The sequence below is a fragment of the Marasmius oreades genome, chromosome 2, assembly GCF_018924745.1.
Source record: "Marasmius oreades isolate 03SP1 chromosome 2, whole genome shotgun sequence".
Lineage (NCBI taxonomy): Eukaryota > Fungi > Basidiomycota > Agaricomycetes > Agaricales > Marasmiaceae > Marasmius > Marasmius oreades.
Window position 1 is genome coordinate 68,027 of NC_057324.1, and position 20,548 is coordinate 88,574.

At 46.6% G+C, this 20,548-nt stretch overlaps 5 protein-coding genes across 5 annotated transcripts; 2 read left to right on the top strand and 3 right to left on the bottom strand.

Annotated features, from left to right (window-relative positions):
- Window positions 1-1,843: 1,843 nt before the first annotated feature.
- E1B28_003653 (uncharacterized protein) lies at window positions 1,844-2,431 on the bottom strand (the record flags this gene model as incomplete). The annotated part of the gene is made up of 3 exons (XM_043148080.1): window positions 1,844-1,904; window positions 1,964-2,199; window positions 2,255-2,431. The coding sequence occupies 3 exons, from the start codon at window positions 2,429-2,431 to the stop codon at window positions 1,844-1,846; spliced, it is 474 nt and encodes a 157-aa protein (XP_043012672.1).
- A 1,223-nt stretch (window positions 2,432-3,654) lies between these two features.
- Window positions 3,655-5,852, bottom strand: E1B28_003654 (uncharacterized protein). Its single transcript, XM_043148081.1, has 5 exons — window positions 5,759-5,852; window positions 5,551-5,705; window positions 4,159-5,476; window positions 4,021-4,104; window positions 3,655-3,951 (listed from the first exon to the last, which is right to left on the bottom strand). The coding sequence occupies exons 1-5, from the start codon at window positions 5,849-5,851 to the stop codon at window positions 3,724-3,726; spliced, it is 1,878 nt and encodes a 625-aa protein (XP_043012673.1). The 5' UTR covers window position 5,852; the 3' UTR covers window positions 3,655-3,723.
- A 131-nt stretch (window positions 5,853-5,983) lies between these two features.
- On the bottom strand, window positions 5,984-7,393 carry E1B28_003655 (uncharacterized protein). Its single transcript, XM_043148082.1, has 5 exons — window positions 7,170-7,393; window positions 6,960-7,120; window positions 6,728-6,901; window positions 6,299-6,674; window positions 5,984-6,237 (listed from the first exon to the last, which is right to left on the bottom strand). The coding sequence occupies exons 2-4, from the start codon at window positions 7,030-7,032 to the stop codon at window positions 6,445-6,447; spliced, it is 477 nt and encodes a 158-aa protein (XP_043012674.1). The 5' UTR covers window positions 7,033-7,120; window positions 7,170-7,393; the 3' UTR covers window positions 5,984-6,237; window positions 6,299-6,444.
- Window positions 7,394-13,471: 6,078 nt separating this feature from the next.
- E1B28_003656 (uncharacterized protein) lies at window positions 13,472-14,927 on the top strand. Its single transcript, XM_043148083.1, has 5 exons — window positions 13,472-13,583; window positions 13,645-13,846; window positions 13,902-14,040; window positions 14,097-14,263; window positions 14,336-14,927. The coding sequence occupies exons 2-5, from the start codon at window positions 13,804-13,806 to the stop codon at window positions 14,707-14,709; spliced, it is 723 nt and encodes a 240-aa protein (XP_043012675.1). The 5' UTR covers window positions 13,472-13,583; window positions 13,645-13,803; the 3' UTR covers window positions 14,710-14,927.
- A 122-nt stretch (window positions 14,928-15,049) lies between these two features.
- E1B28_003657 (uncharacterized protein) lies at window positions 15,050-18,341 on the top strand (the record flags this gene model as incomplete). Its single annotated transcript, XM_043148084.1, has 4 exons — window positions 15,050-15,468; window positions 15,529-15,966; window positions 16,056-16,659; window positions 16,731-18,341. The coding sequence occupies exons 3-4, from the start codon at window positions 16,612-16,614 to the stop codon at window positions 18,339-18,341; spliced, it is 1,659 nt and encodes a 552-aa protein (XP_043012676.1). The 5' UTR covers window positions 15,050-15,468; window positions 15,529-15,966; window positions 16,056-16,611.
- Between the last annotated feature and the right edge of the window lie 2,207 nt (window positions 18,342-20,548).

The window sequence follows — 20,548 nt, forward strand, 5'->3', positions numbered from 1 at the left end:
GGCCTCGAGGGTTGGTCATGCCCTTACCAAACGACACATCCTACGACGCCTCATTCTCATCCTACCAATATAACGGATCCGTAATCGACCAACTTGAATTCGGATCCTGTTCGCAATGGTATTAGCAAGTACGAAAAGACTAAAAAATAATGAAGAGAAGGACCCCAACCGATGAAGAAACGATGTCCATCCTGTCGCACTTCCCGGGTGAAGGGTTGAGCTGTACATTCTTCAACTGGGCGGGATATGATGGAGGTGACGTTGTTGGGAACCATTTGATGGGATTTAGACCTGGCAAAACACATTCTCTTCTAAACGCCTTCGTCAAGTACCTGAAGATCGAACGAAGCTCATGAACCACAAAAGTACAACTTCCGCGCTAGAACGGGAACAAAAACACACCGTAGCACTTGTACCCTTTGCCTATCGCTGTTCAACTCCCGAACAAGCTCTGCATGCGACTGAAGGTTTGCTTTCAAGTGACGAGGAACGTATTCTAGATCAAGTTTTACTGTTCAGTGGCCGGGAATGACAGTCAAAAAAAAACTCAGCCTAACTTTGTTAATAATCTAAACGTTCAGACAGATTATGGCGAAAATCTTTGCAACAAAAGCAAAGGCCGGACTGGAGAATGGAAGACGTGGTACACGTAAAGGCCAGAGCCAGGCCACCGATTTTGAATATTCATCTCGCCGTAAACGCAAAGGCTGTCTATGGAGAGTTTCGAGATGTTCAGCAAGAAAAAGAGCATAGAGGACGAGTATCCGCACCAAATCCGCAATTGGAAGACGCAATTACTTCTATTTCCTGCGTCTCCTTTGTGTCAAGGAATCTAGCTTGGAGAGGGACTAGCCTGAGGCGGGCAATGAGGAACAGGTCGTGGGTGGTCGTGGTCGGTCCATAACCTGGTACTATTTGACTAGATTTGGCTTCCAGCTCAAAACCGGGTTGCGGGAGAGCCGGCCCGGGCGTCGAAACTTCCTTATAAGTACATCCGATTTCTCAAGGAGCTGTATACTCGGACGATAAATTATTTAAGGCCAGGAGAGTTTCAGGAGAGATAGCGCGTAATATACGGTACATGGTTTGGACTTGCACCAAAACGAAGGATTTTTACCAAATTTTCACAGGTCATTAGCGTCACATTGCGACTTTAGTGACATATCATTTCCGCGGCTCTCTCTTTTCACACCATGATCGCCATGTCCTTTCTTACGGATCCTTTCCCAGGACGTGCTATCTTTCACCTTCAATAAATCATCGACTCACTCTACAAAAAGTAACGCCTATCTGTTGGCGGAACTCGTAGTCCACAGTACGCCATTCCATCAGAGACTCAGGCTAACGAAAACTCCAAGATTTCTGTTCTCAGCCGCTCGCAAACGTAATCTCCGTTCTTGACTCTTTCAAGTTAGGGACGTGGAGACGTTGTATTACCAGTTGAGCCGTACGATCTAGGTAAATACGAGATTATGGCTCTAGGATTTGCATCTAAATATGAACAGGTCTTCGTGCAGAACGTTAAAACATTATCGTCTTCTCTGGTAACCTTACCTAAACTCGGGCTGAGGTAGAATTTTCCTTCTCACTCCGGACTGCTCGGTGCTCACATACTCTTCCCTCCGCGTAGCGGGATCCCTAAACCTTGGGGTCATAGCGAGTCCAGTAACTAAAAGCACGCAATTTGTCGCCATATGCTGGTGTGAGGTATATAAGCGACCATCGAAGGTCAGGTTGATCGTCACTGGATTCCCGCTCCTCAGTCCCTTAGCTTTCATTCTTAGGTGTTTCAAAGGAATCTATAGTCGAATTGAACATCTTCTTGGTTACTAGTACACCACCGTTACTGCGCTATTTTTTCCTTCTCTGCCCACTCGAGCCATGAACCTTTGTAGTTGACGACACTAGGGAAAAGTCTTGGTAAACGACCGGAAACAAAAAAAAATAGCAAACAACCCCGTACTTCGTATATCCTGCCCGAACAGCTATCTCACTCGCCATGGTAGACCTCAGCCCTTTCTTGCAGTAAAATACAACTTCTTGGTCTTTCTCTGGCTTTGGGATTCCATATTTCTGTTGGAAATCCTGCAGGCTATACTTCAATGATTCTTCAAGGTGGGCGATGGGGATATGAGTAGCAGAGGGTATCATTCCTTGTTCGACTTCGTCAGGACCACGGACGTCAATGAGGAATGTATTCTAGTTCGGAGGACGTCAAATACGATCTCTGGAGGGATTTGCGAAGGGAACTTACGGGTCGGGGATTCATAATCATAGGCTTCAAAAGGTCATAGGTGATAAGCCTAGCTGCGGGATATCGAGCCCATGTGTCGAGGATCGAGGGGGTTGAGAGATGTTGAACGAATCTTCTGGACGCAACGGTGGAACGAATGAGAGGACGAGAGACGGTGGTAAGATTTGTTGTGAACATTGTATGTTGTGATTGAGTTGCAGGATAGAAACTGTTCGCGAAGAGATCTTATACCATGGATTTCGACCACACTTCCGACGCCGTAACTGGCTGGACGCTCACGGTTCCATGGCCTACCGCAGATACAATGGTCGCATTTGGGAGTACTATACTTAGTTTCTTTGAATGGATGTGAGTTGAAATGGGCGTTACCCAGGGCAGGGCCGACATGTATGGAACTTGTCTATGCTCCACCATTAAGAAAATGGGGTCTGGCATTGAAACACGTTGACGCCCGTTACGTGGTACGGAAATATCCACGCTCCCAACGCAGCCCACGTCAACGCACCTAGCAGTTTGCTCATTATCAGCCTTTTACTGTTTGATTTAGGGTGGTGGGTCGAAAATCTGGTCAGAATGCAGAGATTTGAGCTTGAGTTTCAATGTTGAACGTTGAGATCCAGAGGGCCGACTCGGAGCAGAGCATATACATGTAGTGTCATAGTGTAGAAAAATGTTTTAAATGTTTTCAGTACTTATTTTTATTGATCAATAAATGTCCCTGTTCCATCTTTTATCCAGTTCTGACAATGTTAATGTAGCATACAAAAGTATTCAATGTGTACTGAGGCTTGCCAACGCAAACAGGCTCACCGTTGAGGAGCGTTGGGCTGGAGTTCTGACATCACGTGGTCTGCGATATTCCTTTCGGTTTCCGTTTAGCAATGGCCACCTCGGGTAGATATCCAGACATTCATGAATTCAAGAGATTGTACTAAGCTAATTCAACGCCGTGCGCGTCGGAGCCTGAGGGTTTCTAGCAAGATGGACTTAGGATTACCTGTTATTTCCATGAGCGGCACTTCGGCTAGTTGGAGTCCCGATTTCCAAAAGGAACTCTTGAGGAAGGACCTTCCAAGAGTTCCGAGGTCGAAGTTTCATCGTTGGACTCCTATACCCCCAGTTCGGCGTATGTGGTTGAGTACATTTCATGTCCATTGTCTACCTTGAACAAACCTTAGATGTCAGAAAAGAGCAGCCGTAGAAATTTCAATTTCAACCTTAATAAATCGAGTAAACACCTACTGTAGATGTTGTTGGCAAGAAAATCACATGGAGGGGAGCGACATTGGGACCGACAAAGCAGGGTTTTAACACATGGAGCAGGCTCAAGCTCAAGGCCGATTGAAGGTTCCGGGACTATCTCACTCAATTCTCATGACTGGTATTTGCGATTCTTACTACCGGGGTTAATATTATGCATTTAGAAACGCATCAAGATAGAATTTGGGTAATTGTAAACTACATCGAAACTACATGTGCAGCGGTCTCCGTCCATGACTAAAGGCCTTTCTTACTACTTGCCATCTTTTTCGTAAGGAACTAGACAATCTTCGGTGTTCCTTTTCGTCATCGGCGCAAGACCGAGTGAAACTCTCCAAGAGTCTACTAGCCCTCTCCGGTAGCTCAAACTCTGCGTCTCGGGGGATGGAAACGCTACGTGAAGCAAGGACAAGCAGAACGTAATGGGCCTCCCCAACCTGAAAAGTGAAGAAATTGGTCAGACGAGTCGACGCACCCAAAACCACGCTTGAGATTAGTTCACTTACCCACATCACCTCCGCGTCGGTCAAGGAAATGGACTGTAAAAGATGCTCAAGCTCGTTAAAGAGCTGACTAACGGCGGGCATGTTCTAAAACCCAAGTAAGTCGTGCTATGCTCAGAGAGACCAATTGAACTAGCATACCTCGACAAGATTAGCCCTCCCGTTCCACATACGGTGAGAGAGAACCAAAGTCTTCTTGAATATCCCTCCCAGTTGACGAATTGCCAATATCTCGTCCCGTAAGCGCGGGTTCTCCTTTAAAGCTGAATCGTGCTCGAGTCGTCCGACACGAACATTATCAAACTCCCGAAGCTGATGGACCAACTCAATATCGTGAGTGTGCCAATAGAAGTCGAGGTTAACGACCTTCAAGACTCTTGCCCTCGAACGTACCAGGTTGACGATATTTCGGATAGGAGGGGTTAATACCACATCCCCGCCGTGAGCCATGTAGACACACAACTGCGTTAAGCGAGGAATCAAACTCTCGTCACTTGCGATACGATCAAACAAATAGCCCCCTGGATGTCCTTCCAATTTCAACTTCGTCACTTCTCCAACCTCAGGAGAGCGTAGTAATCTCTCAATCGTCACATCCGCTACGTGTATGCCCGTGACCGAGAGAGTCTGCAGCCTGCACGCGGATCTTTCAAGCATAGAGATGAGGCAGGTCAGGTTATTACCCATGTTCCATCGCACGTTATGTAGGACTAGGTTTTGTAGATTGGGTAGGGTCAAACGGGAGGTCAACCATCTATCGTATGTGATTGCGAATTCCTGTCGTTGGGGATGATGATGAAGCTCGAAGGTACGGAGAGTATCGATCCGGATAGGAGAGGAGTTGAAAGGCGCGTTACCATCAAAACAGATTCGATCGTGTCTGATTATGAGCGTTTGTAGGGAGGTAGATTGCGATAAAACCGACAGCAGTTGCAGTTCTGATATAGGACCAACGTGTGAAGCTGGAATATCAAGGTATAGGAGTTGGTTCCATGGGAGGGTAGGAGGTGTTGTCGGTTGTGATAAGGCGTTGGACGAGAGTAGAATCGCTTTTTTGAGCAGGGGAGCACGTTGGAGAGCGCAAAGCATGAGGTGATCCCTGGATCTATCAATAGAGCAAAGCTTGACAGATTCAAGAATTTTGTATCCACAAACAGGTGGTTGACCTATATCGATAGCGGTGTGTATAAGACAGAGAGAAATGCGGAATACGAGTGAACGCCAGCGATGGCCGTGATCATGTAACATGCTGAAGAGGATTTGCCACCTATTCGAGGAATTGAATGGGTTAACGGATATGAGAATCTCCACGTCCAGCGGTTGATCTTTCGAGTGATCCAGAACTGAAGATAGCATCTGTATACATCCTTGTAGGTTCTTCCATAAAGTATCGTCTCTGGTGTCGATAGAAATTGAGCTCCAAAGGAAAGGTGTTGCTAAGGCAACATTGCGCCAAAACCTAATCACGGTCCACAAGTAGAGAAGCAAATTAGAAGGACACGCTTTCTTAGCAGAGGCGAAGAGGTAACGCACCTACAAACACGAGAGAGAGTCCAAGGCGTCGATTGAAGGGAAAACGTGGATGATTCGGAAGGCAATAAACTAAATATGTAGGATAGTAACTCGGGGGGGAACCTGGCACCGCTGAATTCGGAAGGATGGGAAGAGGTCGAAATGCCTGGGGCCGGCTAATAAGAAGCATAAACACATTTGCAATGCTCAATGAGGATTGCAAACATACGGATGGACTCTGGGTTGAGGGAAGTTCTTTTCTACGCCTTGTATCTCTCAATAACACTGAGACTACATGAGGAAGGGGGAGAAAACGAACCATGGTGGGCGAGAATGAGCGACAAGATCAGATATATATCAGCTCTCGTAACGCAAGAGTGCATTCTCTCCCACGGGTAATGACAGGTTCGTGGCAGTACATGCGCGAACCCAATCACAGGATCCGATGCTTAGGGGTTACCGAGCGTCTCAAATGATGAGTATAATACAATTTGGTATTAGCTACGACAGGCACCGAGCAAACAAAGAGAGAAGCATAGGGGTCAGAAATATCAGATACGGACACCAGTCGCCGAGAGAGATCAGCACCAACGCCCGAAGCGCGAACACTCGGCGAGACATCACCGTTACGCTTCGGAGGGTTGATCGACAGACTAGTGTAGTTGACAAGGGTTGTCTAACAAAGGCACTGTCCCTGACCACAAAAAGCTAAAGCTTCGCTATCAGAACCGATATGGATCACGGCAGACATATATCGATAAAGACGTACTGGGGTATATGTGTGCTAAACTCGGACATGTGCCGTGGAGATTTTCTTCAACCGCTACGTAAGCGGTTTGACATCACGACATACAGGCGCCCGTGGTACTATCCATGAAAGTTAAGCATGAGACTTCAAGTGGTGTACTGCCATGGCTATCCCGCGGACCCTGGAGCTGGAGGCCGGATAAACGTATAAAAAGGGAGTAAAGGGGTTGGAGTAAATTTGCATAGACATCGTTGGTTTGGAAGGAATTGCCTTCGGCAAGCATGGATGGCAAGATAACCCGTAGCTTGAAACAAGAAGTTTGTTGAAAGGCGTTGGGTGAAGAAAGTCCAAGGAATAGAAAAAGATGTTACCAGAAGGCACAAAGGTGGTCGCAGCACTAAGGTAACATCAATTAAACTGAGATATCGTTGTGACTTTGAGGAAACATACCACGAAGTCTTCCAGCAACGAACCCATATTTGTTTGTCTCATCCCAGCGAACGGAGCCTCTAGAACGGGGAACAATGCCCGACGCTACGCCTGCTGGAGGGGATGGGTGGCATAAAGCAGATCTTTGGTAAGTTGTTCTTTTAGTTATCCTCGAAATTCCAGAGTCGGCCTGACCTTCATAGAAACATCGTTAAATCAGCAACCAGTCAAGATTAAAGACACAAAAACATACGGTTTTGAACCCTTCTACATCCAATGCTTTCAAAGCAATCCAACACCAACAAAGACACTCTCTTCGCGATCATGATGAGAGATCCCCCAGCACAACATTGCTTGAGAATTGGTTTCAATTCGGATTCGAGGGACAAGGCAGCACTGGAGCGATTAATTGCACTAATAATGATTAATTAATAGTATGAGCCCGAAGAGAATAGATGTATACCTTCAAGGGTCACTTAAATATTCTACTCCATAAATGCGGCATCGAACGAAACTTTCTGACTATGTTCAGCCTCCACGGAAGAAAACGGGTGCAAAAGGCATGAGGAGTAGTACGCCACTGGAGGGTTTTTATGGCTCGAGAACGTCTTGCTGCTGGGCCAGTATAATTCGAGCGGAGCGCGACGGAAGTGTGAGCAGTTGTGGGCGGTCGAATGAAAGGAGGAGCAGAGCGGTGTTTTGGTTTGTTTATTAGATCCAGCTTAATTTCCCAGCACGTGGTGTATAATTTTTTTTAAATCGATACTGACCAGTCGAGATTGTATTTTTCGCTTTCATGACTGGGAACTCTCATCCTCAACTTGGCCTGTCCGAAGAGGATATATAATATTACGGTCAAGTTGGTGATATTACAAATGGGTCTATCGACAAGAAATTAGAGAAGAATGCAAAAATACTCAATAGAAGCGAAAGAAAAGAAGCAGTAGAACAGCCTTATGGTTAAAATATGAATATGATTCTATCACTGGGATCACCAGACCAAGGCCACGAGTCTTGAGGACCGTTCTACTCCTTATTCAAATTGGGGGCATTGGGATCCCGTCGTGAACTCGCAGGAGTCGCTGCATTAGGGTTTTTCGTCTAGTCCCAGACTAACGTTTTTTACTATTACCTAGTACCGTTACAACGGGGTAGTTACAACAAATTTGGCCGCAGATTAGAATACAGCCAGAATCGCGGCTCGTGTATTATTCTGCCGTTTCCCAAATGGTGAATCACAACCGTTATCTATAGGGCACAATGATCTAGGGTATGTACCCTGTTTCCCATCATCGTAATCCTTATCTCCTCTCTCAGATTCCATTGAACCTGAAGGGCTCTCCCGGATGTCCTGAGTTCTCCGAGACCCTGTGATGCCAAAAATTCACTGACATCTATCGCTTGAGCACGCCTTCGACCATTTTCAGCCTCTTTCCACATCTGGCGCTCCACCATCTTGTTATTCAGGAACCGGAGGAACTACAGGCTAGCCTGGGATTTATGAGTGCAGACGCCGTCGTCCGAGCATCGTAGTCCAACAGACAATCATAAAGTACCTCGACCTACGATAGTTCTCACTAGTTTCGGATCAGGGCGCAAACCTGAGTTTCATTCACCACGCGCCATCTCACATCCTCCAAAACATCAAACCAGTTTGGTACCTCCTCTAACTCCGCGACACGTTCCATAACCTCGAGACCGCTCGGATTTGGCATCCGAGAGCTGAAATTTCGAAGAAAATCAGTCCTCTGTCATCTTCCCAATACCATTGTAGGTGATCCGACCAAGCGACCGAGTAACGCTACTGCGATGGGGCACACGCCACTGTTCGAGGCCGTTGAGATTTCATTTCGGTACACGAAACCACTGCTTGCGCTGACAGCGGAGTCGACGACAATGCCGCATACGTTATCCATTTTCACCAGATGGTGTCAGCCCGGGTAAGACGGGAGGCTGAACGGCGTACTATCGACTTATATCGGATAAGCAGAACCTAACGTCGAAAGAGACAATGAAGAGAAGTCGTACTATAGAATTTGAGTGCCATATTATGTAAACGGAGCCGACGAAGGATCGTACTATGTGATTCTGGATTTTGACATCCTTCCTATGAGTATTATGAGATGAGAATTCCATACCCGAACGGCGGTGGCGTCTCGGAGATCCTCGTGTTGTTGAAGGCAGCATTCAGAGTATGGAACTAGTGAAAGGCCGCGGAAGGCCGCGATGCCGAACGGCACAATCACAAGATTTCCACGCACGGTTCTTAAGGGCAGGACATTTTCCCGATCCTTCTCTCCTTTTTCCGCCGATTCTAATTTATCTGCTTACTCGGTCAAACTACAACTATTTTCCAAATTTGAATGGAACGGATGATACAGGTTGTATCTATTTCAACTTTGGCTCTAAATCGGCTTACTATTCGTATCCGCCGACTGTCGTAAAGTGCTTGATTCAAATCAAGCAGGTTGCATGATTCTGTGAGCGTGCTGTTAAAGTTCTGATATTCCTTTCTGAGACTTTTGCGTGGAGGTCCATTGAAGCGCCGTGCTCATTGATTGGTTGAAGATCATGAAGATCATGCGTTAAATCGACTCGGACTTAGTACAGTTCCAGATATTCGTCGGAGGCCTGAGAGCCATTCATACTACTCTTCACCTCTCGTATAAGGGCCTGTCACCTCAACTCTGTAACTTAGTATTGATAGCACGCGGGCTCCAAAAAAGAACCATCTGGCGTGCACTGGAAAGAACTCGTTGGGAATTTTTTCTCGCATTCGTTTCCTCGGTGCGAGAACCATTCTATTCTTGTGCCAGTAATGACGATAACTGACGGTATTCTATATAAATATATCGCAGTCATCAACATCATCCCATGTCTTCTCGGCAACTGACGCAGCGGCTCAAGCTACTGTGTATCCGATTAGTGCTAGTCTGTTGTACATTCAGAATGTGGATCACGTTCAACCGAGTTAACGGTAATGGGAGATCTAAGTAGGGTCCTTACCCTGCCTTCGGCATCACAACACTTATCCGACCAATCGCAAGACGTCCCGGTCCACAATCAAAAAAAAAACCACTCGGCCATACTGTGACGCAACCTTGCATCGATCTTGCCCCATTTTTCAACTACCGAACACTCGGATTACGCAATTTTACCGAGGAGAACAGTATAAAGGGAGGGAATGCATCGCTACTTTTTTCTGCATCGAGTCCTACAACTCATATAGCCCTCCCCTATTTCTTCCAACTCCCCTTCACTGTCTGTTTAAGCCGTTACGCGCGACGTCAACGGTACACCCGAGCGAGCACCACATACTCAAGTATTCATTCCCCTAGTCAGTACGACTAGAGGAGGGATCCGTGAGTCGTGGCGGCCGCAAGGATTACCGTTCATGAAGCTGCATGGCTCGAGGAGGGGGCCTGCATGTAGCCGTCGTTAATAGGTTCTCAATATCTCATTCCTGGCGGTTATGATGCGGTTTTTCGTTGAACTTTTTTGCTCTACACATGGGTTCCCCTTCCTCTGTTTCTTTTTCCCCCCCTTTTGAAAACCAAGCGTTTATCATGTCTATATTGTATATGGACTGTATTCTGTAACTACCTTGATACATACGCACCCAAAAAAATGGTATTTCACTCAAATTTACGACGAGGACACTGTTCTGTGACGTATAGTATTGTGGCTCATTCAATATGCAGCTTACTATGATTGGAGGGACCACGAGGCTCTTGAATAACGAAACCCCACGGTTTAAATTCACGTTTGATCTTACTGGGAGCTCGAACCTTCAAGGAACCAAGCACACCCGCGCGGTCTCGGAGTCTTTGCCGATGTGGTATAGATCATACAGATTCAGATCAAAGCAATCGATTTTTACCGTGAACTGAATTGCCAATATTTGCGTCATCTCGGCATTTATCATGGGTCCCTGAGAGTTCGGTTTGTGGAAGGGTAGTTTTCAACACTGATGGGGTGAAGTGAGAGTAGAATTGGTCGCTATCGCAATAGACAGATGGGTACAACTGCTCCCAGAACGTTGTGAGGGAGCCGTCGATAAGCAACGTTTGTGAAGCGACGTTAAACGAACGGAGCTACAAAACGACGAGCGGTTATCGAATTCCGACTCAGACCCACATAAAAATAGTTGAACGCTCGTAAACCATTTATGCCACTTTCATTCCAGATCAGACGGGATTCGGGTCCCAGAATCCAAAAGGGCGAACTGATCGAGTGCCAGCGGGCCAGTAGAGGCACAAGCCGAAAATAAGGCAGGGCGCTCATAGAAAAAGAACGGTAAGAGAGATAGCTTGGGTAGGACTAGTCTATCAGGTCAGTCACAAGGTACAAGGGCTACAGACCATCCCATAAATTTCATCTTTTAATCTGGAGCCAGAAGTAACTTCGGGACTTTGTGGCGAAACGTTAGTGGATTTGTTCCGCGCGGGCCACACCCCCTCAGCGATGCGCGATGCCCAGTCCATCACGGCTGAACCGCAAACTTACCGGATTGTGAAAATCAGGTTGGTAGGACGTACGAACCTATGACTCTCGGCGCCCGACTGTACAGAAATAGATTTAGAATACGTTGGGTAGAGGAGCTAGTAATTAGTAACCACTGCACACATTGCACACAGTCCCATCGCTAGTCATATTCAATAAAGTCTTTCAACCCGCCCGGTTTTCTATTACATTCCTAGCACGAGTATTGACTGAAGTACGGATGGATCAATGTTCTTTGCAACGACCCGGAGCAAATAGAGGACGACTTGGAGACGGTTTGATACAGGGTGGAGTATCTTCTACCCACAAGATCCATCGTGTGTAGAAAAGCGGCGGAGGTCGTGGTTACAGCGGCTCCATTGATTTGAGTCGAGATGCAAGCGCTTTTTGTGGAGGGATCTGGAAGACCTGAGAGTTTATGTGTGTGTACAATCGATCAAGGGCGAGAATGGGATGGGAAGTTGGGAAACCCTTTGGGGTCAGCTTTGATAGTAAAAAAACGACTTCAATGTAGACTCTCCCTGGGAAAACAGTACCATGGTCCGCATAAGAAATTGCAAATATAGATTTTCTGGACACCGAAAGGTGGGAGTCTCATGTTTCCTCACGAAAGTTCACTACGTCACTGATATTCTGGCTCGGTAATCACAATCCTTATCTTTGCCGTTCCTCAGAGGAGTGGGATAGTCGACGTCGACGAACCGGGGGAAATAGGCTTCAGCGTTACGTTCGGATATACCCGTTCCATCTACTCTAAAGGAGTAGGGCTGGGAGCGGATTGCCACGGCCCTGGGTAGTGGTTCTAGGAACCGAGTTATTCAACAAATAATCTAATCGTCTGGGCCTCGTTCAACATTGAAAGACGAATGATAAGCATGATGCAGTGGGTACCGATGGATGGCAGCTGATCCCTGAGGTCGAGGTGCTAGAAACGACTGAGGGAGAATTTGTCATTAAACGAAGTCTTCGTTCCCTGCTTACCTACCACCACCGTACTTCCCTTTCAACATCTATAACCTGTAACTTTTCGAACCCGTAAACAGAACCAGGTGCCTTAAATCACCCTTATTAACCGTTCACGCCAGCCCATGGCCAGCTAGGAATACCAAGGTGGTGTACTTACGGCTTTGTAGTGTTGAGCGTCAAAGAATCACGGAATCCAGCCCTCTCGCCTTCGCGCATCCACCGTCTTCCATTCCTTCGTTGTCCTGTAACACCGCATTCGCTAATTTGACGAGGCGTGAATGATGAAAAGAAGAGAAACCATACCGTCTCAAAGCCGTACGCACCTGGTCGTGCATCTCCAGCCCGAGGGCGCAGTATTATCGGGAGTTGTCAGATACTTCTTTGAAGCCACTGTTGTTGCCGATACAGAATAGAAAATCGGTAAGAATCGGGTAAGAACGATCTCAGCAGAACAGCTCACTTGCCTCGCGAGACCAACATTACTACTGCTTGTAGAAAAGAAAAGAAAAGAAATGGCGCTGAGAAAGAGCTGCAAGTGGGGCGTATAAATTTATGGTACTGCCTCCCTATGGTATGCGAAGTAACTTGAAAAGGTTCAACTTCCATTTGCACATGTATCTTCGCACGTCTTCGACACGGCCCGCCATCAATTACGGTATCGTCACACTTTGTTAATGTTTACTGTACCAGGCGGTTTGAGAAGGACATGCAAGAAGGTAGACGACGCAGAAAGCAGAACCAGCCCGAACCAAATTATTTTCGTACACAACTCAATTAGAGTTGTGTGAAGTATAAGAAGCGTAAAATGAGCGTAGCCTCGAAGGCAAGCTCAAGCCCAAGCGGGATCGCCGGCCGGCTCGTCATACCAGGATCCGGAGTGACATGGGCTCCGGAGGCAGTGCGCCAGGGACCAATTGTCAACCCTGCAGGTACTCTTTTCTCGGGGTGGCTGGGTACCCTTACATCCTATTTACTAACGCCAAGGCTTGCAGGGCCAACGTCTAACTCTGAGTCATGACTCAGAGTATTATTGCCTGCGTAGGTCTCCTGGTCAACGGTCCAGGGCATGGTTTGGACGGTAGATAGACATGTTTTCTTCACAGTCGTATCATTGATGACTATGGGGAACATGCCATGAAAAGATCGATGTGCACTGTACAGAGAGAATAAGGTAGGGTTAATGGAAGCAGCTACGCCAAGGCATCGCTAATTAATTAACGCCAAGACCCGGAGTGCACGGAATTGTAATTAAGGGGAAGGAATCATTCAAGCGGTCCCTACGCTCTCCTTTTCCCCCTCTCGCATACCGTACCCTCGGCCAAAAGACCCTAAAGTGAGTCGACCGCCGCAAGCTTCTTTCGCTCGATGTATTCCCCCCGCAACGCCCATAAACTGACTCCCTAATCAGGTCAGAGACGAAAACAGTACATCCTGTCAGAAGATCGACGTTTGACAGTTCAAATTCAAAGGCGCCTCTCATGGCAGGCAGGCTGTGCCCGTGAATACAGGAGCCCTTATAAGTTTCCCTCCTTCAACATCCAGCCCTTCAACTCCCTTTCGCCTCGTTTCTGTCTCCATTTTCCACTCCTCTTTCATCGATCCCCCTAGTCCGAAGAACACGAGCGAACATGGTGTCGCCAATGATCTCCATCGCAAGGATGGTCGTGCTGGGTACGTTGCCATCCGTTCTCACATAATACGCAATGATATTCACGACTCTAACTAGGCATTGCGGCCTTATTCAGCTTCGTCACCATTGCTCTCGCTGGGCATATGCGTAGCGTTACCGGGGAATTTATCGTATATGACTTTGAGAACTTGTCCATCGCCGTTGCCGTCCTCACCATCATTTCGGTTCCCGTGTTGTATGTTTCTTCTACTTTCTCTCTGTTCGCCATCGTTAACTGGTTCCTGGTTTCAGTTTAGTTGTCGGATTCCTGAGGAAAGGTTCTTGGTTCACTATGAACGTCGTCGAGGTCCCCGTGTTGGGTTTCCTAAGCATCCTCTGGTTGGCGAACGGAATTCTTTACACTGAATGGGACAGTGTTTTGTACGCAAGCCTCCAGTGCTCCTCCAAGCGCCTTAGTGGTACGTTCTTCGAAACTTGCTTACCCATCCACGACTTGCGCTAAATCTACCTATTCTCTCACTTCTGTCCAGCTACTGGCCAAACGTTCTGCGGAGAATTCAGAGCCGTCGAAGCCCTCTCATTTATCACCTGGATTGCTCTTTTCGGATACGCCGCTGCCACTATCGTCTTCTGTCTCATCGGAAAGTCTCGAGGGAACAATGTTTGGTTGGTTGACGCGAGCGCTGCAGATTACTTTACCTGGAACAAAAATCATGGTGAACCTCAGTATACTGGGAACACCGTACCTACGCAAGGTACTGGCCAGACTATGGGTGCGCAATATACGGGTCAACAGCCCCAGATGGGTTATGTGCAACCGGTCGTACAGCAAGCCCCAGCAGCTCAGGGACAAATGTATCCTCCTCAGCACAGTTCGGGACCTCCGGTTCATGCTCAGGTTTAAAAAAACGGGGTTGTTCGGATTTCTTTACAAGATTAGGGCTGTTTCATTGTTGTGGTGTTTCGTATTGCAAACCTAATGTTTCATGTTCATGTGTGCTTATAGTAATACTCTTGGGATTCGTGTGTTTTCTATACCTCTATCCTTGCTCGTGTTATCAATTGCCGTGCTATTATATGCTCAAATCGAAAACAACTTAAGGTGCCATTAACGGCCTCGAACCATCTTATCCAAGCCTGGACTGAATGCCGGAGACTGCCGACCTGTCCTTCTAGGGAGCTTAGCGCACCGTAAGGTCGGCTCGTAATCTTAATCTAGTAATACATTCTCACTCGTGCGTCTACGCCGCTGCGGCAGCAAACATTTTTTTTCCCTTCTTCAGTTCAACCACAATGTTCTCTGGGGAACCGATAACAAAAACCACGCGTTAGCCTCCTTGACTTCATTAAATCTATTCTCCATTTGGTTGAACTACCGTGTTTCTCCACAAACCCCGAAGTTCAAGCGGTCTATAAATTTCACCACTCGATAACGTGAATGACGCGACCTCTCAGCACTTTTCAACGTGCCGCATTCAAAGTGGTGGCTGTTCTTTTCTGCAGATGAAAATGTGAAGTTCTGTCCAAGTTCAATGAACTCAACCTCAAGCGGACGACGTACAGGAGCCGTAGAGGATTTATTGGTTAGGATACATGGAGGGACTGAAGGGCAGGAAATAAATGACTGGTTGCTCGGCTTTGCGGGAGCCGCCTTCCCATTCCAGTGCGCTTTCAGTTTCCTCTTTCTTTTCTAGTTTTCATATACCAACAGTAACCCTTATAGCAGTCCCACACCATCTTCTACACTCGACTCACGCTCACGACCGAATTGCTGTACGAAATTTCTTTTGAAGCATAGAGTGTCCAGACGAAACTATCACGAAATATAACGCAAGGGTATAAATATTTCGTTCACACGTCGATTGCAGTGACCACATTCGCAGGCCGGTCCTCTAACCCCTAAGCACGTCGTAGGAGCGTTGAGTGGGAGAACAGATAACCGGACCATCGAATCGCTGGGGTTATTTCTTGGAACCCGGGCTTTTATCCCGGTTTTGTGCGTGGCTGGCTAACGGCCAAGCTCGAACCTGGCGTTGTTGTCGCTAAAGAAGTTGAGTTTGGTCTTTGAACTCGAAAACACTTTGAACTCTGTTCGTTCTGTTCGTCAGGATGTAGAAGCGAGTATGTCGCTGGGAGAGATGAGAATTACCTTAAGTATCAAGTACGTCTCTTTCTGCTCACCTTTCCCGTCTTTGGTTCTTATTCCCGCCTTTCGTCATGCTATTTCCGATCGGTTTGTTTTCGTAACAGTCTCCGGAGACGATGCCTCTCAAACTTGAGCCCTTTGATATCTCCTCCCTTCGAGTCATCCACCTCGGTATCAACTATGAGATCAACGACCCAACGGAGTGTCTAGGAACCACCTCGAACTGGTGGTACGATAATCCAACCTTATCCCCTTCATCCTCTTTTGTCTCTCATGGAATTCAACTTCTACATTCTAGCATACTACGACAGTATCACCGAGATCGAGTACAATCATCCGGGATGGAAACACCTCGATGAGATTCTCCTGACAGTGCAGATTACGTGTTTTGAAGATGAACCTTGATTTTGGGGAGGGTCACCATTCAGAGTGGGAGTCGAGCAGAGTTATACCGCCGGAGGAGCTTGAAAAGTTGGAAGGCGTATTTCCAATGATGAAGGATGGTGGCCCGGGTGGGCGGATCCGCGTGGGGCAGATGAACTTCGGTGTCATCAAGTGGCTAGGGGATGGTATTGACGAAGAGACTTGTGCAACGTAGCTGCGGGCAGAAAGATTTAAAATGTTGTGAGCCGGTTGAAGTAGCCGAAATTATGTAATTGGATGATGATATTCCCACGACTCGAGGCTTGCACAGCAACAACGATGATAGTTAGTGGCACCCCTCGTTCGTCAACTTTGCCTGCTCGATCGCGATTGCTAACGGTAGCACTCGCCCTTAGAAACAACAGATATCCTCATTTTCCTCAACACCTGGTCCCCGGAACCTTTTCGACGTTGATTCTATCACGGCAGCCGTCACTTCCATGAATGAACAGATCGCATATCACGAAACAGAACTGGCACGTCTGAAACGGATTCGTCTGGAATATCAAACATCCTTATCTCCTTTTTATCGGATCCCTGAAGAAACACTCGAGTATATTTTCGAGTATGCGGTGGAAAAGAACTCGTTTGGATGGAGACCGGGTCATTGCAGTTCGGATACCTACAAGCTGGGACAAGTATGTCGAAGATGGCGGAACCTCTCCCAAACAACATCTCGTCTCTGGACCACTATCCTCTTGAAGATCCATCCATTTCGTACCTACCCCATCACAGCCTTTCAACGACTAACAGATCATCTTCTACGTTCTCAAGATTCGCCATTGTCTGTCGAAATTGAAATTGAGTTTATGGTCGTAGAACATGACTCTTCTACACGATTCCTTGATCTTGTTCTCCAGCAATCACATCGATGGAGGTCATTCCAATACATACAGCTATCCCAAATAGGAGATTTCCTATACCTCGATTTCATACTGAAGCGAGAAATGCGCGCCTTGGAGACCCTCAAGGTTGTGCTTGATCAAAGTTATGACCAGGAAGTCCCGCCTGAGCTTACGCCATGTATCGTGTCCTCGCCACTCCAAACTGTCCATCTTTCTTTTAGTGGAACCGCAATAATGCCCTTTCTCGGAATATTTGGGCACGGTCCGCTTCTTACTCGACTTCGGGTTGAAGTCGACATCAGAGACGCGATTCCTTTATTGCGTTCCTGCCAGAACCTCGTGGCCGCACATCTTGTACTCGCGAACACTGGACGCCCAATCGAGGTGCATTCTTCGATGATCCCAGACACACACGGAACCTTGCACACACTGACAGTAGAGGCACCAAGCCAAAGCGATCTTCATCTGATATCATTCTTCCTGTGCGCATTTACCTCTCCATGGCTGACATCTCTCTCCGTTATCACGACAAACCTTTCATATGAACAGCCGGTAGTCCTTTCATTGTTATTCAGCAACTCATTGATCAGCTTTCTTCGTCGCTCTGGTGGTCCCAAAACTCTCAAGTCGTTCAAAGTCGTCGAAATCCCGATTCAAACGACGCATCTCATACAGGTTCTTCACGTACTACCTTCCCTCCGTACACTGGAAAACCACTCAATCACCAATGACGGTTTTCCTCCCCTCCTTACTACCGCTTTCTTCTGTGCGTTGAACTTTTGGCCTACTGCAAGCCACGAGTCTTCGGTATATCCACGTAAAACGGTTGCACTACCCATGCTTCGCGAAGCGAGTTTTATTGTTGGTAATGACTGGGAAGATAATGCCTTCGAGAACATGCTTCAGTCGCGGGTAGATGGTGAACTGAAGTCGGTGTTTCTTAGAATTCGCGGGAGGGCTACGCATCTTGATGTGCGTTGGCTGGAAAGGATCAATGCAAAGAATGATTTGGCTGTACGTGTGGTTAAAGGTGAGAGTGTCGAAAAAGAGGTGGTTGGGTATTGGGTTAAGCCAGTTGTTGGCTTGAGGCGGTATTGTTGGAGGGACCTTATATCGCTTTAGCAAATGATTTATACCCAGATATTTAAACCGGGTTCATGTTGTGTGTCTGTGGAGGCTTATGCCCGATTTGGCATAAGCCACCCCTAACACCTGCAAACAATGACAATGCACCTCATGAAATTATAATCTATACCCTTGCCAATGCCTTTCAAGTTTCCCTTAACAGTTCCACAGTGGATGACATACAGGAGCTGGTCACTGAAAACAAATTATCACAAGAAAATGAAGACTCAATCAGTTACAGCAAATATTGAAGGACAGCAAATCTGTTGCAACAATTTGTAAATAGTGAATTGGTATCTTGAATAAATCTTTGATTGAGAGGGCTAAACAAATATTGAACCATGAAGAGTTTGAGAGTATAATGTAGATATATGCAGAAATACACTCACCAGTTTGCAAACCTTAGAAGTGATAGCTGTCTCACGTAGCTAGCCATCGAGGAAGAACGAGTGACCGCCGGTGGCTATGCCTGCATATATATGGTCGAGAACAATGATTGATGTGGACAGCAGTGGCACTGGAGGCATTTTGCTGTCATGTGGGAACTGTCTTGTCTATATCATGTAAGCTGTATGTGGAAACACTTATTGTGACCAAAATGTGACTCAAACAATAAACATTGATGAAATTTAACCTAAATGAGATCACAGTTTTGTAGTAAAATATATTAGTTGTTGTGGCCAATGCAGTGATCATTTGCGCAAAAGGTGCTGGAATGCTAACTCAATGCAGGGTCTTTGTTGCTTCGACGTCGATTGTGAAGTCACTAAGTCACGTGAACAGTGACCTTATGTAACATTGAATCAGCATTACAGCGGCTTTTACACAAACACTCACTTCATTAGGAACAATAACTAATATACTTTACTACAAAACTATTATCCTATTCAGGTTAATTTTCATGAATTTTTATTGCTTGAGTCACAATTTGGTCACATCAAACCCTTCCACATACGACTCATGACATAGACAAGACAGCACTCACATGACAGCAAAATGCCCCCAGTGTGGGGGGCTTGAGATGTGCACAGTGTACAAGCCTGTGAGGAATACACCGTGTGATCAGCCTCATCCTCATCTGAGGATTGAAAAAAATACATGACGCACATTACAACCACCCTTCAAATAACGAAGATGACAGAACAGCAAACCAGATTTGAACTATCAAGTATGAGGAAAGAAAGGATGAAAGGGAGGGCATCGTCATGAGAGGGAGATGGTGGTGGGAGGGAAGAAAGAAACGAGAGCAGTGGGAGCCAACTCGTTTGCTTTATATATCTCTGGGGATGGTCCGTACACTATGAAGTCAGAAATACCTCATTGAGATCGTTGCCGAGGGAGGAGGGGAAGAGAGGGACTTGCAAAGACGCACTGAGGTAGATGAGGCAACGAGGTAAAGGGAAAAGAAGCGTGGGAAAATTTAGTCTGGATCCCGGGTGGTCCTGAAACGAACCATTCAACCTTAGAACCACTGCACCCAACTAGTGGGGTTTTAAGGCTTATGTGGCAAGCTAAATGATAGGGACCGCCGAGGCGACAAGATTTACTCAATGGTAAACACTTGCTGGAGAATACTGGGAGAGAGTTTGGAAGCGCTTGTAGCACAGTGGAAAGGATACTGGGGCTGAGGACACTGGAATATTTGGGGGAACACTTGGGAACACTGAGGAGAGAGAGAGAAAAGCAGAAAGCACAAGAGACAAAACACAAACGGAGGGTTTAAAATTACAAGGCTGGGGGAAAAGCTAGATACATGGTGGGTTTATATACTACTGAGCTATCTACATGGGGATAAGACTTAGCCAATAGGAAATAAAATGGAATAACCATGGAATGACTGTAAATGACTATGGAATGACTGGGAATGACCAGAATGACTGGGAATGACAAAATGTCAAGGTTTCTAGAATGGCAAGAATGTTCAGGATGCCCAAAAATCGATTTCTGGGGATTACTTGCAGCTGGACATGCCCTGGAAAGTGAACAATTCGTGACAGGTCCTTAGCAACCGGGAAATCACTGAAAACATTGCAAATACCAGTCACCCAGGTCATCTGCAAACACTCAAAATGTGCTGCTATGGCTACAACTGCTCACAGTGGCTAAATCCCGCTACTAAACCTGCTACGCACTGCCACAGATGGTAAGAGTTATACATAGTAGTGTAGTTTTTAACCAGATTTTGCAGGATACTGAGAGTTCCA